Source organism: Solea solea, chromosome 5 (assembly GCF_958295425.1).
Source record: "Solea solea chromosome 5, fSolSol10.1, whole genome shotgun sequence".
Lineage (NCBI taxonomy): Eukaryota > Metazoa > Chordata > Actinopteri > Pleuronectiformes > Soleidae > Solea > Solea solea.
In genome coordinates this window covers 28,621,850-28,643,356 of record NC_081138.1, presented here as the reverse complement: position 1 = coordinate 28,643,356, position 21,507 = coordinate 28,621,850, and the positions used below count along the sequence as shown (strand labels likewise).

The following is a 21,507-nucleotide window of genomic DNA, read 5'->3' as shown; positions in this document are numbered from 1 at the left end:
TGTATGCAGGATCACACAAGATATAAGAAGGAAGAGTCTATACAAGTCCAGACAGTCTTCTCCAGTGGATCAAACTGAGTGATTAAGTCGTTGAGTTGGACTCCAGTTTGACTCATTTCTATTTTCCAGTCTGACACTTTTTAGCCATCTTTTAATCAGTCTTCCTTCATCGTATGGCTCGTTGATCCCATTAAAGGTTAAAGACACATTTGACCTGCTGTGTCTTTCTACTTCCTGCTGACGACTTTATCCGCACTAAATCTTTCACTTCATTACCTCTCGGTTAACACGATTAACCTTACTCTCAGTCCAAATTGTCCTCAACAAATCTCAGGTATGTTGGGCCCACTCCAACTGATCCAACGTGTACCAGATACAAGATTAAAGTGTAGATTTTGTGTTTGAAGACTTTTTCATGTCTGGTTTATCTGTTATTAACAGCTAGCTACAACGGATAGCTAACATGCTAACTGCTAATATTGGTCTTGCAGCATTGTATTCACTTTGTCAGGGTTCCCACACCTTTGTTGACATCAAATTCAAAGACTTTTTAAAGGACCAATTCCCTCAAATTCAAGGACCAAATGTGGAGGGCAACTTGTAAGAGTCGCTTCATCCATGGCGTCCACTTTTATTTTTACACTTTTTGGGATCTTGGTCAAAGTCAGTCTTTGTTATTTTCCTTTGGTGAGACAGAGATCTTGGAATTTTCATTTCCCGGGCATCACATCGTTATTTGCTCTCTCTTGCCTAACTTTACTCACTCATTGTTTTGCATGGAGTCTCACGTCAACGACGTTCGTTCTGCATAGGCCTAGTTGTACATCAACCAACATGAAACAGTAGGTGGCGTCGTAACACACAAGGGAGACATTCACCTAATTATCAACTTAACTTCGTTCTTGCTTCAAATTCAAAAACTTTCAAGGATTTTAAGGATCCACTGGGACCCTGCCTTGTGATTTAGCTAAAGTAAAGAACGGTGTTAATGTGACCACATAGTTAGACAAAGGTTTACCCTGCTTTTTTTTTACTAAATGCATGCTGGGAAACGCTCTGTGTGCTGCACAGATATGTGGAAAACTGAAGTGTATCTATTAAAGTTTCAGTTGGAACGCGAAGCCCATTAATAATTTAATAATTTCCTGGTTATTGCTGATGAGTGGAGGACAGTCAAATGGACAAAACGTGGATGGGGGGAGGGAGTGGAGGAAATGGATTTAGATTTAAATTTTATGTGACCATTTAATTAGAAGAGGAACAGACAGTAAAATAAAATAAGATCATTTTTTACACAAGTACGAGTCCAAGTCGGGGATTTATGTCTCCCGTTTTGTTACATTCTGTTCCGGAGCTCATAACCCCGAGCTTATTTATTACTTTTTTTGAAAAAGGTGTGATTCCATTTACCGTATAAAGTATTATGGATTTGTAATCACACTTGTGAAATTGCATCTCTCCGTCAAGACAGCAGATGTTGTTTGTGGTGTTTTGGGTGACTTTATGTTGAAGAGAAACACAAATCTGGCAATTATTTGATGCCCCGTGTGACCAAATTCTCCAAACGCCTTTTAATAATCGATGTATTATTCATGATAATTGAACTACGTCTGTAGAACCATTTAGTCACCTGCATTATTCATCCAAAATAGGTGTGCATAATCAATGTGGCAACACGGCGGCAGCAGCGACACAACAATAATCTGTTCACACTTGTGAAATGGTGTTGCCCTTAAACGGCTTTGACATTCATATTTCTCTGCTTGTTGACATTTCTTCTGGCACAAGTTGGAGGGGATAAAAAAACAACAACAACAACAACATGACATTTCTTGGATGTAATTGCCCACACATACGTCACCATGTGTGTGCAATTACAAGCAGGCCCTGTTCTTAACAAGCTGATGTTCTCGCCCTGTTCCTTGAGTGTAGCATGGAATTACACACAATAGTTCCAAGGGGGGAAAAAGCCCTTTGAGACTTTGAGAAAATAAAACTTTTTTTTTTTAATTAAATTAAATTAAATTAAATTAAATTAAATTAAATTAAATTAAATTAAATTAAATTAAATTAAATTAAAGGAATACTTCACCAATTTGTATTTAGCTTTGCATTACTAGAATAGGGGTAGTATTTTAGTATCAGAGTCGATAAATATATTAATTCTTTATTTTGTTACATGCTCACCAGTGACACTTGGTCCGAGGCTTGAAACTGCAACCCTAATTCCACACTTTTTTGACCCACTCGTAGGGGCACGGGACCTCATTCCCAGAATGTAAGCGTGTCCGCCATCTTTGCTAACAGTTAGGCTTGTTAGGGAGAAAAGGTGCATGAATTAACCAATTAACCAATTAACCAATGGCCTCACCTATTATTTATTACCGATATTTTTTCAGCTTTATTACATCCATCTTCAACCACTTTATCCACCACATGAGTGTCACTGGTGCCAATCCCAGCTGACATGCGGCAAAAGGCGAGTTAAACCCTGGACAGGTTGCCAGTCCATCACAGGGCCACTTAGAGACAAACAACCATTCACTGACACCTACGGTCAATTTAGAGTGTCCAATCTGCCTGTCATAGCTACTATGGACTCCATAAAAAGGTTTATGAAAGGTATTTCTGAAGATTGTGAAAATACAAATGAGCTTTCGAGTCACATAAACAAGGACAAATCCAAGTCAGAAATGTCCACTTTCAGCATCTAAGTGTTTACAAAGTAGAGCAACATCCAAACAAAAAGACGCAAACATGCAAGAAAAAAGTACTGGAATTACAGAATTTTCTGTGCATGGTGATGTCATAAAAATTGTACTTACAGCTGTTATTTTAAGTGCTTAACACGGCTGCTCATGGTGGCTAAAGATAGATGGCTTTAACTCTCGTCTGCCGACACAGGTGTTCCTTGCGTTTCCTAATTAGAACCTCCTCTGTGGACTGAGTGGGCGGGTAAAAAAACTTTGATTGACACCTCCCTCCATGAATGGCCTCTTAGTTTTCCCACTCATTAACGATTTGGTTATGATTCAGTTTTATAAACCCAACTGACTAATGAGCCAGCCAACTCATACAAAAAGTGATTTATTATTATAAAATATCACGGTTAGGATGCAATATTTCGTTGAGAAACAAGTATTTTCTTTGAAACTAGACTTTGAATGTGTTTTATTTAGTCTGTTTTGACCTGAAATGCTCTGTAAACACAGGTGTTAGTGATTAAGTCCGCTAGTGTTCTTAGATATAGCTCAAAACATTAATTATCGTCATTTGAAACACCTGTGTTTATGTAAAAAAAAATGAATGATAACCCTTTGTTCATTCATTAATTCATTCATTCATTCTCTGCCACTTTTCCCTTAAGGGTCGCATGTAATGATGACAAAATGGCTCCTGTGACAAAGGTCTGCTTATAACCATATAACTGCGAGAGCACTAAAAAGTAAACAATCTTGCAAACAGCATGTGATTTGAAAAAGAAATGAAACAGTCAGTTCTGAACAGATTAGGAACCAGAAATGGCACAAATTAGGGGATTTAAAAACCAGCTAATGCAGGGATTTGTGTACTTTTGTACACTGGATTGACAACAGCGATAGTAAACACTCCGTCTTTCGCCTGCCTCTGATTCTCCTCCTTGGGAACTGTCTCGAAAATGTGTGAGTGCACTTGTCGCATTCACAGGGAACATCAAAACACAATCAGGTCGCGTGGATTCCCCGAGGCTCGAGACCGGGAACAGGCACTTAGGGAGAGAGCGGATTAAAGGGAGGAGAGAACCAGGAGCTTCACAAACTGGCAGATGAAGGATCAGCATTTGGAGAGTCGGGATTGGAAGCGATGGGGATTGATCACTTTCATTTAATACCGTTGGAAGCAGATGATAAGACATTTTAATTTAAAATCTACACTGGATGATATTGCATTGCTCATATCAGTTCCAGAGTCAATGACTAATTGATTCCCTCATTCATTCATTCATAGAGGCATTTTTTTTTTTTCACCAAATCGACCCAAAGCTCATAAATAACCAGTGTCACAGTTCATGTCGGAACAGAGTCAAAGCATCCTGCTTCATTTTGTCCACCTGTGAAGCCCCGGTGTGAGGACGGGTAATTGAGCCATCACTCCACAAAGATGAATAGACAGCAGGACGAGGGGGAGGAGGTGGGTTTGGGAAGAAAGGGAGAACGAGTGACATTTGACTGGCTCACAGAGAGAGAATACCATCTTTGAATTTTAAATCTATAAGCACAAACGATATTATTACTGATTAATGTCGGCAATGTCTTCACAGAAGTTCCTCTCTTCATTGTTAACGTCATCGTGGCTACACTTGATCAAGGAGGAGGAGGAGGAGGAGGTACGGTAAAATAATAATAAATAACTGTATTTCAAGCTCCAGTGTGTAACATTTAGACAGCTTTATTGGCAGATATTGAATTCACGACTCAGGAGTCTGTTTGTATAAGTGAAATCACTTTAAAATCAAATCACATCAAACACTGTTTGGTTTTTCATAGCCTTAGAATTAGAGCAGTGGTTCTCAAACTACTTTTTATACCCACCTGAGAAAATATTGAGCTTGTGAAGTTATATATATTATATACATTATCGCGGTCAGACTTTTCACAGGAGGCAGATTTATTCCCAATAAGATAATTTGCTCTCTCATCATCATCCTCCTCTTCATATGGCGTGTTTCCACGGGCTCGACTCGCTCTCGCCTCGGCACGGTTAAAGGAATATTTCCCCGATTTGCATTTAGCTTTGTATTACTAGAATAGGAGCAGTATTTTTGAAAAATTGTGCTTCCCAACCTCAGTTTCCCCTGAGTCGAGAAATATCCTTATTCTTTATTCTGTTACGTGCCCACCAGTGACAATTGGTCCGAGCCTTGGTCCGAGGGTCAGAGTGCCGTCACAGGAAGACACGTCCAACACAAGAACAAGCCGAGCAATGCCGAACTGTAGATCAGTAACGTTAAAAATAACGTGGCTTAATGTCCAAAAATAACCAGGGAAATGTCTAAAATCACAATATTTTACAGACCTGTGTGTGTGTGTGTCACGTGTAAAACAAAGTCACCACAGTTTCATGCAGCCGTGCAGTGATGACTCCGCCCACGTTGAGTAGGTAGTATTTTTGTAGTGGAAAACCAACCTAAACTGTGCCGTGCCGAGATGAGGCGAGCTGGGACCATAGTGGAATAGGGCGAATATACTTCACGCACTGTTACAGTGTAATGAGTTGCTCAAAATCTTTTAACTTGCCTCAAGTGACTCACCAGAGTCGATTTCAGTCGAGTCAGAAGAATTAGCTTCACATTAGCTACAAAATAACACACCTGAATTGAGGTGTCGGTGCTGCATAATGCATCCTGGGTAATGTAGGAAGACATTAAAAACACAAATATCTTTGTAGATAAATCTGCGTAGTTGCCTTTTATCTGCTTATTACGCAGGATTTAGTGACATCTAGTGGTGGAGCGACATATTGCATTGCAACGTTAGTCATTAGTTATTATACACAAATAAAAACAGCGTTGTGACTTTAAGTTTATGTCAATATATGTTATCTTACACAGTTGAACTTTAAAAAAAAACAAATCTTTTTTTCGTTCCTTTTGTGCAGCTTTTATATTCAGATGGAGTCGCCGCGGGGTGAAAGTTTCCGTGCATAACTTCATAACAGTTTCAATAAATCTTCAACTGCCGTAATTTCCTCCCATTTTCTCTCTTGACAGATCTTCTGTGGCACTGAAAAAGCAATCTCTGAACCGTCCCTAATGGATGTTTATCTTAATTTTCCTGTTTATTGCCACAGACACACATGCTTTTTTTTTTCTCCTTCTTCATCATATTCTTCTTCAGCAATAATGATTAACCCGCGGGAAAGAAGGATGATATGGGTGAAAATGCTGTATTTGAGTATCATAATGTTATATTTTTTTTTTCCCCCATCTTGTGCCACAAAATGATTAATTGGATGGGATTACAGTTAGCGACAGGGTGCTGTGTTTTATCTACGGAAAACAAAACAGCACGTTTATGGAACGCTACGCTTGACACTAATGAGGGAGGACGTAACCATTTTATTTACTTATACATTTCGAAAACCTATTGCTCGCGTCTTTTAAATACACATGGAGCAGTGCGTGCTCATGATTAAGTGTGTCCCAGCCTGTCATTAAAGAGACTTGCGTGGGGGGGGATATAATGTCTCAGAAGACCTCCTGCAATCGGCAGAGCAAGAGCTGAGACATTAATAGGCAGAGAAGAGTCGTATAGCATCACTGTCTACCTCTGTGCTATAGGACTGGCAAGATCAAAGGCTGACTCTGACAGAGAGAGGAAGGGAGGGAGGGAGGGAGGGAAGGAGGGAGGGAGGGAGGACGACAGCCACATGCACAGAGGAAGGCAGAGAGAAAAAGCCATCCAGCGACAAGGAGACAGAGAGAATAGGGAGTTATGAAAGCACAGAAGGGACAGGGAGGCAGGTAAAAGGAAAAAAAAAATCGACAGCAAGGATAAATAGAAGACATTTCCCTTCTGCCACCTCCCTTGTTGCTGACTTCACATTACGTGCTGCATTGGCCTCGGTGTCACCTTCTGTGCGCCTTATGAAACAAGGCAGGCATCGCACTTGTTTGGTCAGCACACTGCTGCTGTAATTTGGAATAGAGACTTTGGAATGAGGAACACACTTTGCACCAATGACTAATTATTATTAAGCAAAACCAGCGGTAATTGTCGACGGTGTCAGAAAATCTTCCAAAACCCAGAGGACGAGCCCTGGGATGTATAAATAAAGTGTCGCTTCGGTCGCTGCCAGAGACTGTACATAAGCGCGGATGTAGTTTTCTGGGTTGCAAAACAAACTTCTACTGTGAAGCATGGGTTCCCACACCTTGGTTGACATCAAATTCAAGGGCATTTCAAGGACCAATTCACTGAAATTCAAGGACCGAATGTTCCTCGCGCACAGATAAATAGTCTCAATACACCACTGCTCCTGTGTCCGTTTTGTGTGAGTGTGTTCAACACTGCTGTGTAAAAAAAGGATGAAATTCACTCACCACTAATTTGTGTGTGTGTGTGCAAATAAAACCATTTCTGAAAGAAAAGTGGAATAAGTTTGGCATTAAAACTAGACAAAATGTTATTATATTATACTATATTATACTATACACAAAAGCAATGTTGTCATCAGGGTTCCCACACATTGGTTGACTTTTCAATGACTTTCCAGGACCAATTCCCTAAAATTCAAGGACTGAATTTTCATGGAACAAACTTTTATTGATTTGCAGCAACTTAACTTCTTTCTTGCACAAGATTAAAGCACATTCAATGACCCGTGTCTATTGAGGTCAATTTTCAAAAAACTTTCAAGGACCTTGGAAAAAAATCAAATTCACAAACCTCCAGGGATTTCAAGGATGATGAAAGTTTAGTAAAACACAAGTCTGTCAAGTCTGGTCATGAGGGAGCTAAGAATTAGCTAAGAATTTCAAAGTAAAAGTGTTTGTTTACGCTATGGAAAGACATGTATGATGCAAATGAAAATCGAAAATTAAATAATAACATATGGACAACTGTAGTAAAAGCTCTAAACATGCTCATAATTGCTAACATGCTATAATTTCATGTTAAATACATATATATATATATATATATATATATATATATATATATATATATATATATATATATATACACATATATATATATATAAGTAAAGAGTATAACCTTAGGTATTATTATCGAAAAATATTCTCACTGTTCATGACAATAGCAAACAGTCGTACCTAGTGTTATATTCTATAATAGTCTATAATCTAGAAGAATTAGAAATTAAGGGGTTGGGCCATATAAAATCGATTGGGGTGCCGCATGTGGATGAAATAAGCCCCAAAAACACGACCAGCTGATTACTGCGGGCACTGCATCAGTGTCAGACGTTTGACGGCAAACTTGAACAAAAATATAAACAGAGAGGGTGTGAAGAAGCACATAGAGAGAGAGAGAGAGGTGACATCCTGTACCACTTTACAGCTGCACACATTTCACGACGGCTGCCGCCGGAGTATGAATAATAAATATATTATATATAAGTGCTTAAGTGCACGCGTAAAATGTGATGAATAGGCTATTGAATATCCCATTTACAGCTTTTAAAAGTATGCACCAGGAGGGCCCCTGCAATATACTTGAATTACACATGAATATGTTCTTAATTTGAGGGTGTCATCTCCCCATCCACTCCAATCCCCTAAAGTTTTTATGACCTTTTTACCTCAAAGTATTGGCCGAAAATTGAGTTTTAATCCTCCCCTTCATACCTCGTGTGTCTGACTTCCATTGTCCTTTTTCCCCCCTTTGGGTGAAGAATCTATTATTCATGCTTTCCCTCCAGGCCCAGGAGTGTCCACTCCAACAACGTTTGAAGCCTGGAAGTTTAAAAGAAGAAGAAGAAGAAACTGAAGTCAACTCCATCTGGAAACACCTTTTTTCTGGAGGAACATTTTGCCCTGAGGCGCTGGCAGGGGTCCATGCAGAGGTCAGTGTTAACACTTGGATTGAGTGTGCGCGCTCTTTCCGGGCCAAACATGTATGAATTACAGCTTTTGGATTTGGTTAAATTGAGACGCATTAGAGTGATGGAGGGGCTTTTTGTGTGTGGGACGGATAATGAATCTTAGCGTCCATGATGTTGGGCTTCACCTGTGGCGGTCCAGCAGACACAGACTGATTGATTATCACATTAAGAGGCATAATCTCGTCAGGCAAGAGAAGAACAATTAAAACGCCGCCCATCAGTTAATGTCTGCACTTGTTTGGTGGGGGAAAAAAAACTTGAGTCGAGTCTCAGGACTAATTCCAGGTATTTAGCAAGTTAACTAAATTAGATAGTAGATTTTGTATGAAAACACGTCATAATTATGTATCTATAACTTTTTTTTTTGCAGCTGTCACTGGATCAAACTGTACAGAAAACTCTCCTGTTTACATTTCATTGATTAAAAACATTCAAACTCACCTTTTTCTCTCCACATGAAGGTCAGAGGCATCTGTCGGGTGGAACCGGTGAAAGTTTCTTTGTCACCTGCAACCAGAGAATGAGAATGACATGACACGACATGACATGCTCCAACTGAACACAGAAAACTGCACTTAACTGAAAACAACCAACTAACCAAACAAACAACCAAACCCTGCATTGAGCTTCGCTGTCTCCAAGATGCTAATTTCTTCAACTTTTCCCTCAACAAGCTTGAATTTAAATCTGGATCCTCCGTCTCTCTCTATCACTCTGTGTGTACGTAGCCGGTATGGTATCTGTCCTCGCTGTCCATCAAAATAAAATCAGGGATTCGGCAGAAGACTCCGTTCTCCCTGAACGACGGTAGTCGGCTCTTTTTACGTTCGCTACAAAGAATCGGCTCTTAGACCCGGCTCGTTCGTGTGTGGCACATCGCTAGTAACGGAGGTCCATGTGACTGGGGAGTGGGGGCGGGACTAGAGGCCTAAATTTTGACAGACGTTAATATAGAAATAAATCCCAATGTGACATGAAAAAAAGAATAACAAATTACATTGAAGGATAGGATAGGTGGAACGACCAGATTAATTAGATGGCTGGCTAGATAGATAGCTATTGCCCTTAAGGAGAAAACAATTGTGACCCAACGTCACAACATAATTCATGACAAGAGCAAATTTGTGCACAATCTAGTATTTTTGGCTATTTTTTTTTTCTTCCCTGCCTTGTCTGTAACACCTGGTATTATTATATTAAGTAAACCAGTGACCTTTCTTATGAATGAATCACAACTTCACTTTATGCCTCATGTTATTCAATAAATCTTAAAATGAAGCAAAAAAAACAAAAATGCAAGGCAACTTAAAGTAATATAGCATCTCCTGTGACCCATCTGTGGGTCCCGACCCAGTTTCTTTAAGGATGAATGCATCAGATTCATTCATCCTTTACGTTCAAATTATTTCTTTTTGCTTATACTTGTGTTTTAAATAAAAATACTGCAAGTTAACTAAAAACACAGGCTAATTAATAAAACTCATGTCTTTGTGCGCACGTGGACGACGTGACCTGACCTCTGCGAGGCATCCATTCTTTGCAAACTTCTTTTTTTTCTTCTCACCCGCCTCAGAGATCAGTTGCACAACCATCGATCAAGAGCAGCAGTCCAGATCTCTCACTTCCACTGATGGAATATTGACAAATGACGATGTTTGAAATGAGTGATAAATGCCCCCAAAAGGCACTAAATCTTTAGATGCACTTGTTAACTGTCCCGACGCTTCGAGTCAAGCATTTCTCATAAACGACAAAATATTAGACGGACAGGTGGCAAATCAGACGGCGCGCACGTGGAGAACGCTGCCTTTTTCAAGGTTAGTGATGTTCTAAACATGACGCGTCCACTTTGTTCAGGTGATCGTAAACACAAATGTCCGGCCAATTATATTTCATCAACACGTTATGGAAAAGACGACCCTGCTTCAGTTCAAACTGGGCCTAAGCAATGACTTTGAACGCAGCACAGTTGTCGGTGCCAATTTTTCACAAACTGCTGATCTACTGGGAAATTTATGCACAGCTATCTCTAAGGTTTTCAAAGAAAGAATGGTCCATATTAAAAGAAAATATCCACTTCCCTGGGTGAAAATGCCTCCAGACATCAGGAGAGAATTGCCAGATTAATTAAAAAAATTATAGGAAGGCAACAGTAAATCAAACATCTGCTCGTCAAAAGGCAAAATCTCTGAACGCACTGACACCTAATACAGTGAGTGCATATAAAGATATTAATATACGGTGTGTATTACATCAACCCACGGACATAAATAATTCTTCTCTAGTTAGTAACGGTGAGATTCAGAGCTGACATAACTGCTTCTTGCTCCCGGGAACGCGGTTAATGAGAGCAGTGCATGTACAGTACATGGCCTTTGAAGCCTACAGTACACAGTGCAGCCTGTACTGTACGTGTGTGTGTGTGTACAGGTCTGTAGTAGGCTGTTAGGACACATTTTGATTTTAGCTGGTCCTCACAACTTTAAACGGCCTTCTGAGGGTTAAGACTTAGATTTAGGGTTAGGTGATGCATTATGTCTTTCTTACTAAGCTCAACTCTACTCGGTTTGGTATCATTTTCCATTACTTCGCAGTTCCTCCTCAACGTGGACGGAGACGCCATAGCACGGCTGCACGACAAAACTGCCGCGGCGTTGTTTCATACGCGACACAAACACACAAACTAGTGACGTGTAACGCAGTTCTGTTCAGTGTAACTGAATCATTAGAATCAGACTCTGACGTCTGAAATACGCGATCGCCGGCTTTCGGCAGTAAATACACCAGACTGCTCCGTTAACTTTGCTAAATGTTGGAGATGAACGCAGGTTTTCAGGGATTTTGAAGTCTTTCTAACTGATCTACAGTTCAGCAACTCTTCCTGTGACATCACATTTTAGCATCGGGTCAGCTCACTTGGAACCTCGCCAGGGCAGGTACTTAAAAAAAAACAAAAAAAAACACCAGGTTCCAGGTACTATCACTAACGGAAAAGCAAAAATAATCAAGTAGAGCCAAGTCGTGCTGGAACTGTGTAGAGGAAAAGCATTTCATTACTTTTTACACCACTAAAAGAGTGAAAAATAAAGTGCTATAAGACGTGAGGATTAACATACCGACATGTCCAAACTGAAAAACCACGACAGTTCAGTTCATTTCGGATTTCTCTTTCGTTTTCCTCTGGCATTCGGGACAATCATACAATACGCGCCATATCTCTTTCTCATTCCATCCACTGCATTACAATTCCTCCCCCCTCCTCTCCCTTATTGTCTCTGACTCGAGTGTTAATGATTACATCTGGCGGTGCCACAAATTAATTCCTGCCTCTCTGGCAAAAAGCTGCTCTCCACCTGATTATGCAAAGCAGGCCTACATTCTCTGCCTTTGAAGTGGAGGGGTAAAGCTGCTTAGAGATTCTCCCCTCGAGGAAACGCTGCAATACCGGGAACATTAACAAACCCCGGAGTTCACACAGAGGTCAGCGCCATGGTTAACCTCTCCGGAGGCCCACATCGTCACACACACACATTTCAGATGTGTTGATGTTGCAATGGTGTAATGATGCACTCATATCAGAGACTGAGTGGAGCCCCCTTTTTTTTTTTAAGAGACAAGCACAAGTGGAGCAAAAGTGGGACAGTCAATAAAAATAGCCAAATAAATGGAGCCAATAATGCTGGTGTCTGCGGCCACATGGCAGAGGCGCTGGGCGAAATCGGTGCAAGGCTCTTGCCGTGCTCCTATTTTCAGCAATCATATCTGTGACAGTGTGTCACAGGCTCGCTCACAAACTCCAGCCGCACGAATGTGAGGAGAAGAAATAACGCTTTATGTCTCTGCAATGGCGCACTTTGTCACTCCGTAATGTTCAAAAGGTAAAAATATGGCCCCATGATTTCTCGCGCGTTATTGTCCACAGTTACTTTCCAAACTACTTTCTGCTTCTGGTCCGAGCAATCACAAACCTGATGAGAAGCTTCAACACTGCGACTGCATCTACTTCTCACTCGAGCATGACCACACAGGTAATGAGCCACTAGAGGAGATGATGCAGCTTTTCAGACGCACTGAACAGAGCCGAAGATTACTCCTGCAGGAGAAACATAAAGCTTTATCAGAAGTTGAAAAGGGACAACTTTTTGTCTTCAAACGTGTCATTTCGATGTTGAAAGTGATTGCACGGTGTAATGGCGAGAGAAAAGTGACACCATCTGCGTTTATATTGGTCTCCTTTAAGCCTCGCTTTCACTATTTTTCTTTTTCTTTTGGACACCAGGATGAGGTTTTACACAGAAAACATAACACCACATATGCCTGTTTTCTGTAGTAACATATAGCATACACTGTCTTTTTTTAATGCAGACGTGATCATTATAACACAAGAATAAAACCTGTGTCCTGACTAGAAACCTTGCAACGTACTGAGTTCCTTTTTCTGATGCGATGGAAAAAGAGTCAACAAACATGTAGTTTTGCCCAAAATGGAAGCAAAAACTGAATCAAAAGACAGCCGCTCTTTCCGTGCTAAATGGTGGAGATTAACGCTCTGTTCTTGTCTTTTTAACTGATCTACAGTTCGGCTTCGGTACTAAAAAAAGCAACCAGGTACTATCGCTAATGGAAACCCACAAAAAAAACACAAAAAAAGTCAAGTTGAGTGGAAAAGCAGCCTCGGTAAATCAAAGCCCTTGCTCATAAAAGAGCCATAGCCTGTATATGAAAAGAGGACTTCGTCGTAAAGTTGCAGTTACAGTTCATATTTGCAGTTTAACCAATGCCGTGTCAGTTTTTAAAACCGAAAGTATTCATTTTCTTGTAGTAATCTTCTTCAACCCGTTGAACGATACCAGCCAAAGTGGAGTTCACTCATTCGTGCCGCGCTTTATCGTCAATTTTCCTCCAAATGGGAACATAATTCACCAAATTGACATCATGTTCTGTTGAAGAACACCTAAAACTAGTGATCAAGACCATTCTCACTTCTCAGGAAAATGTTTACTGACGTTAGAAATCAAGTGATCAAATTCAGTATAGGCAAATTTTCTCTCAGACTTTCAGAGTTGTTTTTGCAAGCAATGGTATCGCCCCCTGGTGGCTATTCAATGATTTGTTACATCCTGGCGAGGCTCACTCTGCAGACTGGACGACGTCTGGAGTCCACCTTTTATAAACAGTCTCCAATAAAAGCTTAATTTAAGGCTACAAAAATCAATGCAAATGCCAATAAAACCCTCTTAAATGTTACACTCTGGACCTTTAATACAGTTGTTTCAGAGTCTACAGATGACACAGAGGGAAGAGCAGAAATGAAGAGGCACACACTGACAAACTGCTCTCACATTTCATGGTTATTAAACTGATCTCTCAGACAGGAACCCTCTTACCCCCTCGTTGAGCGTCAAGTTGGGGAAAACATTTGCGGTGAAGTTACTGTTATGGCGCCGAGATATTTACAAATAACCGAGCCGATAATGGCGTCAGTTATGGCCGTTCAGATAGGACATTTAAAAATTCAGTGATGACTTAAGTCAAGTGATTTTAAATTTTAATGAATGTCACCTCATTAACCGAGTCACGGCGTGCAAGATGAAAATCCTGAATGTGAGCTTCGGTCGTGATGATCCTCCTCGTTCAAGTCTTTCACTCCCTGTCAAAGGATTAAGGACTGAAATTAACTCACAACATTCTCAACTAACTCATAGGATTTGGTCCTAAAAGAATAAAGTACTACTGAATTTTTAATAGTACTACTGTACGAAAGTATAATAATACATAGTGTCATAGTAACGTGAATTTAATGGCACTGTCTTTTAAAAACACATAGTCTCATCTAATGAACAATAAATAACAAATATAATTAGTCAACAATGAATCAAAGGTGGATTGCAGAGATATAGATACAAATGGATATTATCACCATTTACACTCACCGGCCACTTTATTAGGTACAAACGACACCTAACAGAGTCAGGAGTGGTGCCTGGTGTGGTCGTCTGCTGCCTCAAGTGCTTTCAGAAATCTACATATTTTGGTTGGAACCTTACTTACGTTTGCCTTTCTATCATTTTGAACCAGTCTGGCCATTTCCTTCTGACCTCTGGCATCAACAAAGCATCAGACCATTCTCTGTAAAATTAGAGACGGTTATGCATAAAAAGCCCCGCAGACGAGTAGTTTCTGAAATACTCAGAGCAGCCCGTCTGGCACCGACAACCATGTCACGTTCAAAGTCTCTTACGTCACCTTTTCTCCCCATTGTGACGCTCCGCTTGAACTCGAGCAGGTCGTCCTGACCATGTCTACACGACTAAAAGCTTTGAGGTGCTGCCATGTGATTATTGCACAAAGAAAACAAGTGTGTTCTTTTTTGTTTTGGTACCTACTATGTCCTCTTTCTAATCCGAGACAAAAACATGGGTCCCCAGGTCTTGCCAGGCTGAGGAACAACTAAGATGCCGAGTCTGTGGTGAGACGTCTGTCCATGACCAGGGTAAGCAGGGCCAAAAGCAAAGTGTTTAGAATAAGGAATGGCAATCTCCTCCCACAGGTCTTCGGGTTCAGCCTCAGGACAGTCTCTCAGCACCGTCTCGACCACAGCATAGTTCTCAGAGTTGGACAATGTGCAAGTTGAATAGACCACGAGGCCTCCTGGACGCACCAGTGACAGCGCAGACCTGCAGAGAGTAGAGCAATATAATATAATTCCATGCATTTAATATCTTTCACTATTTTTGGACTTTAACGGTCATGGGAGAATAGCACAAGGTTAACACATAGCAGACAATGTTTATGACAGGATTGGACTTACTTAAGCAGCCGAGTCTGGAGAGTAGGCAGTCCGGCTCTTTCCTTCAGTCTCTGCTCCCCCTGCTGGCTGCTGCTAGAATACAGCCAGCTCCTGTCATTAGAACACGGAGCATCGACTAAAACCTGCCAAGGAGAGAGATGTGTGAGTCGTCTAGAGTATGGTGGAAATGAAGGAGCAAAGAAAAAATACCCTCATCTGTTTTATGACTATGGATGAAAGATCCAAGTGCCTCTGACAATATTTGCAAATATTACAAAGCCATATAATTGCCTCTACAGTCTGCCTGTTCTAATCAAAGGCTTTTCAGTTCTTTGTTAACACCCTGTCTTACTCTCAACTTTTATTGTCCTTTTTCCAGTGGTTTTGTTCTATTACCACTCAGGTTCCTAACAGTCATCTGTCTGCCTCTCCCTGGCTCCATATTTCCTTCTTTTATTTCTTTTTTTTTTTCTATTTGCCCACCTTGTCATATGTTACAGCTTCACTCTGCCCAAAGCACTGCCCATCCTGAGCAGACACGATCACTTTGTTGTGCTGCGAGTGAGGCAGAAAAGACTCCAGAGTTTTTGTCAGCCAGTTCCGCCTGTGAGGATCCGGTTCATTACAGCAGAGAAGATCTGCAACACAACAAAGGGAAAGCATTAAAGCTGAGCTGAGCTGTTAATCAACACTGTATGACAATAAACACGACCAGTTGTTGTGTTATAGGTATTTTATAGGTGCTCCACATGTGTCTGTTTTTTTTTGTTTGTTTTATGCTTGTTCTGTCAAAAATTAAACAGAGACTGTCTCCAAAAGTGTTTTTACTCAACATAATCTAGTGTGTGACCCTAATGATTATGCAAACTCATTTGTCAACTGTTTCAGTGTAACAGACAGTTTAAAAAGAGTTAAAAAGTCTGCATATCCGTAAAAAAATTGCTCGTTTTACCTGGCGTGGCACACTGCATTATGGCCAAGGCTTTGCCACCAGGAGCAGAGCAAAGATCCAAAACCTTTTCCCCATCTTTGACTTGCAAAGCCAGCACTGGGAGCAGAGAGGCAGCATTCAGAAGGTAGTACTGCTTCAGCTGGCCCGGCCTGTGAGGCTGGGAGGGAAATCTGTGTGGGTATGGGTGGATGTAACACTGCAGTGAAGGACGGGGTGAAGTGAGAAACAGCTCTGATTGAAGGTCCTGACTGAGCACATGAGAGGTGCTGTCACACTGGGGATGGGAGTCAACAGGAGGACACGTGGAGACGCCACGTGTTGACATCAGAGAGTCTTTCCCTGTCTGCTTTTCAGAGGCATCAGAGAGCCGCGTGGACACTTCTGTTGGTGGCAGGAACATGGAAAAACCCTGCGACTGGAGAATCTGTCTAACATCTGTCCCGGCTGTAAAGCGGTTGAGCATGACACCATATTGCCAGGATCGAGGATCCAGGAGCAGTGATCTGTGGGAGCAAAACAAACCAAATGTTGGGACAGTCACTGTCTGTGTATAGTCTGCTGTAATTGTACCAGGCAAAATTTACCTTGCAGATGCCCACAAGTCTCCAAGATCCTGACTGTACTGCTGGTCAAAGACATCCAGTACTTGTTGACATGGAGTTCTTTCTTTTGTGTGTTTTTTGATTACCTGTTACAAACAGATTCATGGGAAGATGCTTCAGAAAAGGGACAGTAAATAATTAACTGGGACAAAATGACTACAGTACATTTTAGATTTGGATAATTTACCTTTCCTGTTAAGTTTAAGAAGAATATAAAATTGCTGTACTGCATCTTGCCTGCTAAATCTCAGATGGGATTGATTCCAAGATAAATTGGACATTTGTTGTGTAATAGTAACAGTGACCATTCAAACACACCAGAAAGACACAAAATACAAACATACACATGCAAAAACACCACATTTGTTTTCATCGACATTCTCTTCCTCAGGTTCATTTTCCACTAACCGCAGACATATGGCGCCATCTAGTGGGAAACAAAGTGAAGTACTACCCCATTACTGATTTATTTACTTGAATTTTAATTTGCTTGCATGCATGCCATTCTCAAAATTCAAAAATAGTTTGCTGTTGGACTTGGTTATGGTCGAGTAAACTTATTTTGAGGTGTTTTTTGTGAGAGAGAAAACAAGAGGGTGGATAATAAACAACCTCCACGAAAATATAACAACTAAAGAGACAATATAATATACTTAATAAAGAAAAACAAAAGCACATTCTGTAGTTTGTTGTACCTGCTTTTTGGCGGCTCCTTTCCTCACAACTTCGGCAGCAGAGTGACAGGGAAACGAGCAAAACCCCCATAGATGTGACGGCGTTAGTTTCCCACATTTACAGGTAATTGTCCTCCCCGCATTGAAAAGCTGACTTACTGGAAACATTTGTTTATTTTGCGACCACTTACTTTTATAACTGACAAGTGTCAAAGTATTTTAGTTACTGTAAATTCTACTTTCAAACATGGACACATGACGGGATAAACGATCAACACCGGCGCGTACGTTCTTCAAATCCGTCCCACCGGAAATGGAAATATTTGGTTCCGCCTGAAAACCGTTGTTTTTTTTAAGTAAAATTTAATCCCGTTTAATTATTGATTTGTATTTTTGTAATTCCTTATTTACATAACCTTAAAATGACCAACAATTTGTTGTGAAGGCCCTGAATACCATGTTTCATCATTTAATAGGCCTGGAAGCATCATTAAGCAATTGTTCCAATACAAGCCAATTAGAAACTGAACCATGTTCATGTATTCAACCTTTGTTGAGATTAGTTTACAGTGAACAATTAATTATTGCTGAAAATAACTACAGTGATAATTAAAATAACTGCTGGCTAACAAAACAAACATGATTTGTTTTCTGCTTTTTTTGACAACAGTTCAAAATAAACAACCATGACCTTATTGGCCAGAATAGAAACTCACTTTTAATGTGTATATGTATGCACATATACATATATATATATATATATATATACATACACACACACACACATATATATTATATTATACAATACACACACACACACACACACACACACAACAAAAACAACCAATACAAATGTACACACACACACGTTCTGATTAATTAAATGTTTTAATTTTGTTACTGGCTGCATGTTTAACAGAACATACAATTAATATACAACATAATGACAAAACCATCATCAAAATATGACTTGGGTTTTGCCAGAGTTTCACAATCTTTTCAGAAACTACCGTGTAGGCTGAGCTTGTCGCACCATTTAAAAAGACACACAGTCAAAACAATTGTTGGAGAAGTTGTGATTGTACATCTTTAGAGCAAATACAGATCTTGTTTACATGGCGAACAGAATTAGGAAAGCAACCATCAGGCAGAAGAGACCCATAGCTTCAGAGAGAGCAAAGCCCAAGATGGCATAAGAGAACAGCTGCTGCTTCAGTGAAGGGTTCCTGTTGAGAAGAAGAGAGCCAGCTCAGAAACTCGTTGTTGGGAAATTAAAAACAAGTGTGTAATTTTTCAGGCAATGCATTTAATTTACCTGGCATAACCAATAATAAGGCTACCGAACACTGTTCCAATTCCAGCTCCTGATCCAGCCACTCCCACAGTGGCAGCTCCTGCGCCGATGAACTTCGCAGCAGTGTCAATGTCACGGCTCACGGCACTGGTCTGGAAACCTCGCAGTGCCACCTGCTGCTGGGAGGCAGCAATGCCTGGTGGTGACAGGAGGGAAGTGGTCTGAAATACAAAAATGACATCAGTTATTAACCCTGATCCCAAACCCATCATTTTACTTTTCACTATCTGCCAATACAGAGTCTTGATCCAATACTTGTATTTGCAACTATAACAGAGCGGCACAGTAGTTTTTAAAATGGTCACCATCAGTAAAAATAAATAATATCCTTGACTTAAGTTTAGAGAGAAAGAAGAACAGACTCCTTACATTGTCTAAAAATAGGGCCCAAATAAAGCTTTAATGCAGTCTACAGCTAAGCTACAAGAAGCACCCAATCACTGTTAATTAAAGTAGTCAACAGCCCGTGCTTGTGGAAAGACCTGCAGGTGGAGTAAAAGATTGGGCGAGGAGATTATGGTGATTTTCTGATCAATTAGACAATCATTTGCATTTGTTATGGGTTGTAGAGTGCCACTCATTGATGAATATTCATTGTTAGTATATCATGTATAATATTGAGTACAGATAATTACTAACCTCTGCTCTCCTGGCATCTGACACCACTGCTGACGAGAGTGGCCTGTACAATCCCCGAGATCCAATACGGATCTGTGTGAAGAACATAAAAACAACTTTAGACACAGTGTCGCTTACATAAAATGAGCTACTGATGTGTTACGACGGCAAATACTAGGCTTAATGACATATACGATAAGATAGTCCTTTATTCGTCCCACAATGAGGACATTTACAGTTAAAGGTAAAGAATAATAAACATCCAACATCTTTGAAAATGAAACATGAAAAAATATTAAAAATAAAGATGTAAAGGAACATGTCAGGCACACTGTACTGTGTCCATGATACACACATGTACAAAGAAAAATAACTAGGAAGGTGCCATCTTAAAATGTCCACAAACCACATTTATTCAATTTTAATTATTTATTTGTTTTATGAAGCAAATAAACCAGAAAAAAAAAATCACATTTAAAAAGTCGAATTTATTTAAAATGGATCAAGTGTCCGAATAGTTGAATTTAGTCAATTCAACGTTGCAGCCCTGTAATACAGAAGCGGACTAGCAGTTCAATGTTTAATGTGCTTTTATCCACAAAGACTCACCAGTGAGGGCGTGGAGACGAATTTAGCACAGGCAAACATCACGAAGGGAAGCACTGGTCACTGCTCAGGTCAAACACAGGAGGTTGGACTGAAGTCAGAGTCTGTCAAAGCAGAGAAAGAAACACAGCAGTTAGTCGAATGGTTCGTTTCCTTCATATGACCGTAAACGGACACACAACAGAGAAGTGAGGTCAACGTTAGCTGCAAAACCGACCAAAAGACGCTAAACACTGTCACGCAGACAAATGCACATCACAGACGTGTAGACACTGGAACAATAAAGACACGGAGTGTCACGCACACAACACAGTTAATTCAACATAAATTTGACTCGGACACAGTTTTGTTACCGGTTTCAAGTAGAGGTCGAAGACACGAGAGGCTCGCACATGCGCAATGACACGTTAAAAGGGCTGACTTCCGGTTTCCTGGAGCCGGAGCGTGTGACGTCACGGAGCGTAGACGTCGTTAAAAAAATCAACAGAAATTTCATATTCACAAATCTAAATTTATGAATTAATGTATGTTTGTTAATTTCACACTGTATATTTTTTGACAATCTTTAATAATAAAGGTAAAGGTAAAAATAAGTTGCTGTATATTTGTTAATGTTTTTTTATTTTAATGGGGAAAATTCATTATTCATAAACAAATATTCTTGGGTTCATAGCCCATTCCTCGATAAACAATAAGAAAAGTAACAGATTAATAGAATACTACAAAATATATACGATGAAAATACCCTTTTTTCTGAATTGTAAATTGATAATGTATAGAAATGCATTTATTCAACAATAAAGCAGTGAATATTCCATTTCTTTATTCAGTTTTTATTATTAAATTCAATCAAACTCACATCAAAACATTGACTCTGTCAAATAAAAATGCATCCAGGAGGCAGTGAACACATTAAGGAGTCAAGTGAACACATTAAGGTAACACTTATCTCTTTACTTTTTCATGTGTTCATTCACATTTCTCAGCAGAAATCATCATGTTTGTGAGTTTCAAATCAATGTAAGATGTGAAGCTACCTGCAGGGGGCAGCAACACACCATACTGATGTGACTGTAGACAGTAAAGCACATCCTTTTGTGTGCTGCAGGTCGCAATCCATGGACATCCATTAAAATGTCAATATATGAACATTTTTAAAGGTCAGAATGGGCCACAGAATGGGTCACATGCTTCACTGTAACCAAACATACCATCTATATGATGTCTGAGTGTGCTCCTACAATTTATATATATGTTTTCATTTTCATTTTCATTTTCATTCATTTATTTGCACTAAATACAATGTT

General features: G+C 40.0%; 2 protein-coding genes across 7 annotated transcripts in view; both read right to left on the bottom strand.

The window, feature by feature from the left end:
* Nucleotides 1-7,750: 7,750 nt before the first annotated feature.
* On the bottom strand, nt 7,751-17,918 carry nsun3 (NOP2/Sun RNA methyltransferase 3). 4 transcript variants are annotated; one of them, XR_009240210.1, is made up of 10 exons: nt 17,644-17,918; nt 16,931-17,034; nt 16,347-16,849; nt 15,878-16,032; nt 15,416-15,537; nt 14,538-15,281; nt 14,167-14,254; nt 12,573-12,697; nt 9,046-9,111; nt 7,751-8,455 (listed from the first exon to the last, which is right to left on the bottom strand). XR_009240210.1 is itself a non-coding variant. In XM_058628633.1 (7 exons), coding segments are annotated over exons 1-7 (1,323 nt in total). In that variant the 5' UTR covers nt 17,791-17,918; the 3' UTR covers nt 13,868-14,253. The 4 variants fall into 4 exon arrangements, 2 of the variants coding, with proteins under 2 accessions (XP_058484616.1, XP_058484615.1); XR_009240211.1 differs by having other exon boundaries at nt 14,991-15,281; XM_058628633.1 differs by lacking the exons at nt 7,751-8,455; nt 9,046-9,111; nt 12,573-12,697 and having other exon boundaries at nt 13,868-14,254; nt 14,991-15,281.
* Nucleotides 17,919-18,491: 573 nt separating this feature from the next.
* The window catches only part of LOC131459778 (ATP synthase F(0) complex subunit C3, mitochondrial-like), a 157,109-nt gene continuing 154,093 nt past the window's right edge, over nt 18,492-21,507 (bottom strand). The window contains exons 1-5 of one of the 3 annotated variants that reach the window (XM_058629873.1): nt 20,554-20,632; nt 20,204-20,304; nt 19,616-19,687; nt 18,938-19,137; nt 18,492-18,848 (exon numbers count right to left, since the gene is read on the bottom strand). In XM_058629873.1, coding sequence (XP_058485856.1) covers nt 18,734-18,848; nt 18,938-19,137; nt 19,616-19,687; nt 20,204-20,242 — 426 coding nt within the window. In that variant the 5' untranslated portion in view covers nt 20,243-20,304; nt 20,554-20,632 and the 3' untranslated portion in view covers nt 18,492-18,733. Of the gene's footprint in view, nt 18,849-18,937; nt 19,138-19,615; nt 19,688-20,203; nt 20,305-20,417; nt 20,518-20,553; nt 20,633-21,507 lie in introns of those variants that run through there. The other 2 variants (XM_058629874.1, XM_058629876.1) reach the window with 2 other exon arrangements.